The sequence below is a fragment of the Microtus pennsylvanicus genome, chromosome 9 (assembly GCF_037038515.1).
Source record: "Microtus pennsylvanicus isolate mMicPen1 chromosome 9, mMicPen1.hap1, whole genome shotgun sequence".
Taxonomy (NCBI): domain Eukaryota; kingdom Metazoa; phylum Chordata; class Mammalia; order Rodentia; family Cricetidae; genus Microtus; species Microtus pennsylvanicus.
In genome coordinates, this window is record NC_134587.1 from 661,261 (window position 1) to 666,022 (window position 4,762).

Consider the following 4,762-nt stretch of genomic DNA (forward strand, 5'->3'; position numbering starts at 1 on the left):
TCTGGTTCAGTAAAGCCATTTTATTGTGGGTAGGAGAAAGAAGGGGACATCTGGCAGGAAAAGAGAGGAGGTTGCCAAGAAGAGCATAGATTTGAACTCCTGGCTGGGACCAGCTCAATACGAACAGATGAAGGGACGTCTCTTGATACACAAAGATCGACGCCAGTGGCCTCCTGTGAAGGGAGAATGGGAAAACTTCAGCCCTGTGTCTACCCTCACATGACACCAGGAAGCTTGTGGTTCCTACCAGCCCTACACCTCACCTAGAAAGCCTCTCCCTGAGTGACCAGGCTCACTTCCTGGCACTCTTTCTTGAGTCCTTCCCTTCCCATAGCCAACCAACCTCACCTCGAGTACACATGGTCACGCATCTGCCAATACCACAGCGGGGCTGGCCAGAAGCCCAATATGCAAAGTTCCAAGAGCTTCCATCAACCCACTGAAGGCGTTTGCAGGGACCCTAGAGAAGGGAGGAGGCCAAGGGATACAGAGGGAGGGAGAAAGGGAGGGAAGAAGGGAAGGAGGGAGGGAAGGAGGGAGGGAGGGAGGGAAGGAGGCGGGAGGGAGGGAGGGACAGAGTCAGCACTATCCCTAAGGTCCTTGACCACAGGGCCATAACGGAGACTAGCTAGCTGAAGTATTGGCCCATAGGGATCGTCACCATTCTCTGCCTCTCTATGACATGATCATCCTTACATCATGAACAAGAAATGGCGCCAGGGAAACCAGGTGCAACCTAGAGGTCAGGAAATAGCACCCTGATCACAAAGATAGAGAGTCTGGGAGGAACTTGGACTCAAACCTGACTCTAAAGCCTTGGTGGCACCTCAGTGTCTTGTGTGAGTGGCCTTCTATCCCCAACTCTTTGGGGGACAGTAAGGGGGGAATACAGACAAAGCTGTAGAAAGATTGATACGGGATGGGGTGAAGAGATGCTCCCATTTAATTCTGGTACTCCTCTTACCAAGCCTCTGATCCTGCCTCCAATCCAGACTTGAGCCTGGTTGAGTGCCCTGAGAGAGGCCTGGATTTGGAAGTTGATTCTGAAGCTGTGGATGGAAGCAAGGTTGCCCCGGTAGCATCTCCGGCAAACTGACTGCAGAACAAAACAAAAGAGGAAGAAGGGAAGGTCCCTCACCCCTTTGACAGCAGTTCCCATGGTCACAGCCATGGTCTCTGAGTCTCCAAAATCCATTCCCTTCCTCCCTCCTATTCTATTTCCCCTCCCTCCATAACCATTAGAAAACAAGCAAGCAAAGTACACCGCATGCTGCCACATGCCCCTCCCCCCACATGCTTCCACACACCCCTCCCCCCACATGCTTCCACACGCCTCCACCCCCACCCCACACTCTGCTGGTGTGGACTGCTGTGGGAAATGGAGGCATGTCTCCTGTCTGTCCCTGCTCTCAGCCTCAGTCATAAGCCACTTACCTGAGCACTGTCAAACTTTCGAAACTGCCTCACCAGGAGGAACCGACAAGTCTTACATCCAGGGTTGCCCTTCAGACTGATTGTGTCCTCTTCCTTGGGGCACTGAAAATCCTCATCAGCCACATCCTGGCCTGAGACAGCTCCCTCAACCCCAGGGGTGTCGTCACTTCCAGAACCTTCCTCTTCCTCCAATGATATTAGCTCCTCTCCAGGTGGACACTCTTCTGCTTCCGGTCTTGAGATCTCCACATCCCTAGGCAAGTTGTCATCTCCCAAAGGGCTTTTGAAGTCAGAAGTTTCAGGCTCTGGCAAGTAGAAAATTCAAGTGTCCTTCCTTGGCACCTTCCCCTATTCTCCCTAGAACTATGGGTATCTCTTACTCCACTCCAAACACCAGTGTGCAAAACCCTGCCTGTAAAGAAAGGAACCCACAGCCACATCTCCATGAGGAGACAACCCATTTCACACCACGAGGTCAAGAAGGCTAACCACAGTAGCTTAGAGTCCATTCTTTTTGGGTCTGGGTCCCGGATACTGCAACAACTCACTTTATTTCTTTGTGTGTGAAATTGGTATACAATTTCAAAATAAAAAGAAGCCATTGTTACTGCAGACATCATTAGAATTATGTAAAAAGGACAAAATTGGAAATACCACAGCAGAATCAAGGCTACAAACATAACAGATGCTCTCGGGAGTCCTGCAGAGTCCCTGCACCCCTAGTGTACAGGGGTTCTGAAATTGGGGATGATTAGTGATCATGTGATTCCCATCATCTTTACACCAGGAACAAAAGAGGAAGAGCAAACCTGAAGAACCTGATGATTCACTCAGATGAAGAGCAGATGCGCCCCCGACTAGAAGAGCCAGAAGTAGAGCGAATTTCATTTTGGCTTTGTCCTGAAATAGAGAACACAGATGTTTCACACACACACACACGCGCACACGCACACGCACACACGCACTCACGCACGCACGCACACACACACACACACACACACACTGCACTGCCAGACCATTTTGGACCCATGAGAGGGGAAGTGTGGAAAAAGAAGGCAAGAACTCAGAATGACCCGGAAGAGCTAAGGCTGAGTCCAGTCCATGCTGTTCCAAGGAACTCATTTGTTTTGCTCTGCTTATGACAAGGTTTCATGTAGCCCAGGCAGCCTGGAACTCAGTATGTAGCTGAGGAGGGCATAGAGTTCCTGGCTATTCTGCCTCTGCTGCCCAAGTGCTGAGATTACAGGCTTGCACGATCACACCTGGTTTATGTTTTGTTGGGGGTTGATCTCAATGTTTGCTGCGTTGCTGAGCAATCACTCAACGACCTGAGCCCCAGCCCCAGCCCCAGCCCCAAGAAGTCCTTTCTGGACAAAATGAAGCAGACCATAAGGAGCAGCTCAGCCTTGCTTTCCTGTAAGCCTGCAAGCAAGATCAGTGATTGATTGATTGATGATTCCTTTGTTTACATTAATGAGCTTGGCAGTGTCTGCAATATGAGTGAATGGAAAAGCAACAACTGTCGAGCTTGCTAGGAATGCACAGCGCTTAAATCGTAGGTTCCTTCCCCCAAGCCAGTTACGCTTTCCCCCTATCCTCATCCTGATGAGGAGAGTTTGCCTGTTGCTCAGAAGTGATGCTTATGGCACCAGCAGAAGCTGAAAGCCCCATGAAAGCCTGCCAGCCTTCCACAGCCCTCTGCGTACATCAGGGTCCTCCCCAGAAGCTGGACATCCCCAGTAGGGAGAACACTTACAGGTCTTCCTGGGTCGTGTCAGGTTTCCAAAGCTGGGTCCCCCCTCAGCCCATCTCACAGCCACATTTATAGGCGCCTTGGAGGAAGTCCCCTGGCCAAAGGAGGGCTTGTCTCAATCAGAGGGAGAGGATGAGCTGATAAGAGCCCTTTCTTCACTCCTTTGAGGAGTCTACTCCCCCACACGTGGGGGAGGGAAGCCTTGAGTTCTTGGCCTGAGCTAAGAGTTCTGACTCTCCCCCCAATTCAAGTCTTCCCCACTTTACCTGAGGCATTGGGGGAGCCTATTGATTATCTGTTAGAGCCTATTGATTATCACTTTTGACCAGCATCCCTCTCTGTAGACCGTTGTGTTAGACAGGAAAGTACCTGTAATGTAGGCACTTTCACAAAGCTGCTTATTGGTTGATTGTACCATCTGAACAACTGGGCTACCCACCCCTGGGATGGCGACTAAAATGTGTCACATCTGTTTTAGAGAATCTCCTGTAGCTACCCCTGTGCCTCTGAGCCCAAGGAGCTGTGTGTGGACCACACCAGGAAGGGAAGAAAGCAAGACAGACAGGAAAACATCTGAGGGCTTTGCTTGTGTTTCTCTGTTCGTTGCCTCTGTTTGTGTCTCTGGTTTTTCTTTTTGTTTTTGACACAGGGTCTTGCTGGCCTGGCTGCCCTGATACTCACTATGTAGCTCAGGCTGGCCTCAAACCTATGGCAATCCTCCTTTCTCAGCTTCTCTAGTACTGAGACCATAGGCCTGTGCTGCCTCCACACCCACCAGCAAGAAGAAAATACTCAGTGTGAGAACACAGCTTTCCAAGAAGAAACCTGGGCAGCTCCTTCCTGTGAGTCTTCATCGAGACCATAGTTAGATGTGTAAAGAATTCAACCAATCTGGACCTTGGTGGCATCCACGAGTGAGAAGGGAGGCAATTATTCCTTCTTTTATTACTCTACACGTCTCTGTGGATTACAGTCTATCTGTGCAAAAATCTGTAACTTGAAGAAAGTCTGTATTAAAGATGTTTTAAAAACACATAAGACCTTCTCTGAGAAATTCTTATTAATTAGTTTTTCTAGAGCATTTAATGTGTCCAGACTATGGTGATGAAGATGGGCCTGGAAATCACTGAGCTGAGGAACTCAATGAACAGGAATTATTCTCATACAGCCATCTACTTGTTCTCAGAACTGGACCCCTTGGTTGGCCAATCTACCACCTTCATAATTATAAACTTTGCATATTTCAGTACTGTGTGTGGAAATATTGGTTTATTTAATCTTTGTGTGCAACATATGCATGCACATGTGTTTATATGTGTGCACATGTGTGCGTGCTCAAAATACCAAACTCAACCCAGAGGTAGGTCCCCTAGTTATACTACAAGCAGCCTACCCTCTGAGTCATCTTCCCATCCCTAATCCTTAAAAAGGGAAGTGAGCTAATAATTATCCCTTAATCTACATATTCACACATGCACACTTGTACACATACACACATATAAACATATCACTCACATTGTCTGTTCATCAGCATCACCAGCATGCCCCTGCATTCCCAGCACCTGGACATATCGT

At 48.9% G+C, this 4,762-nt stretch overlaps 1 protein-coding gene across 1 annotated transcript; it reads right to left on the reverse strand.

The window, feature by feature from the left end:
* On the reverse strand, positions 1-3,226 carry Prg2 (proteoglycan 2, pro eosinophil major basic protein). Its single transcript, XM_075984382.1, has 6 exons — positions 3,191-3,226; positions 2,244-2,334; positions 1,435-1,739; positions 965-1,096; positions 349-460; positions 1-173 (listed from the first exon to the last, which is right to left on the reverse strand). The coding sequence occupies exons 2-6, from the start codon at positions 2,320-2,322 to the stop codon at positions 115-117; spliced, it is 687 nt and encodes a 228-aa protein (XP_075840497.1). The 5' UTR covers positions 2,323-2,334; positions 3,191-3,226; the 3' UTR covers positions 1-114.
* Positions 3,227-4,762: the final 1,536 nt, after the last annotated feature.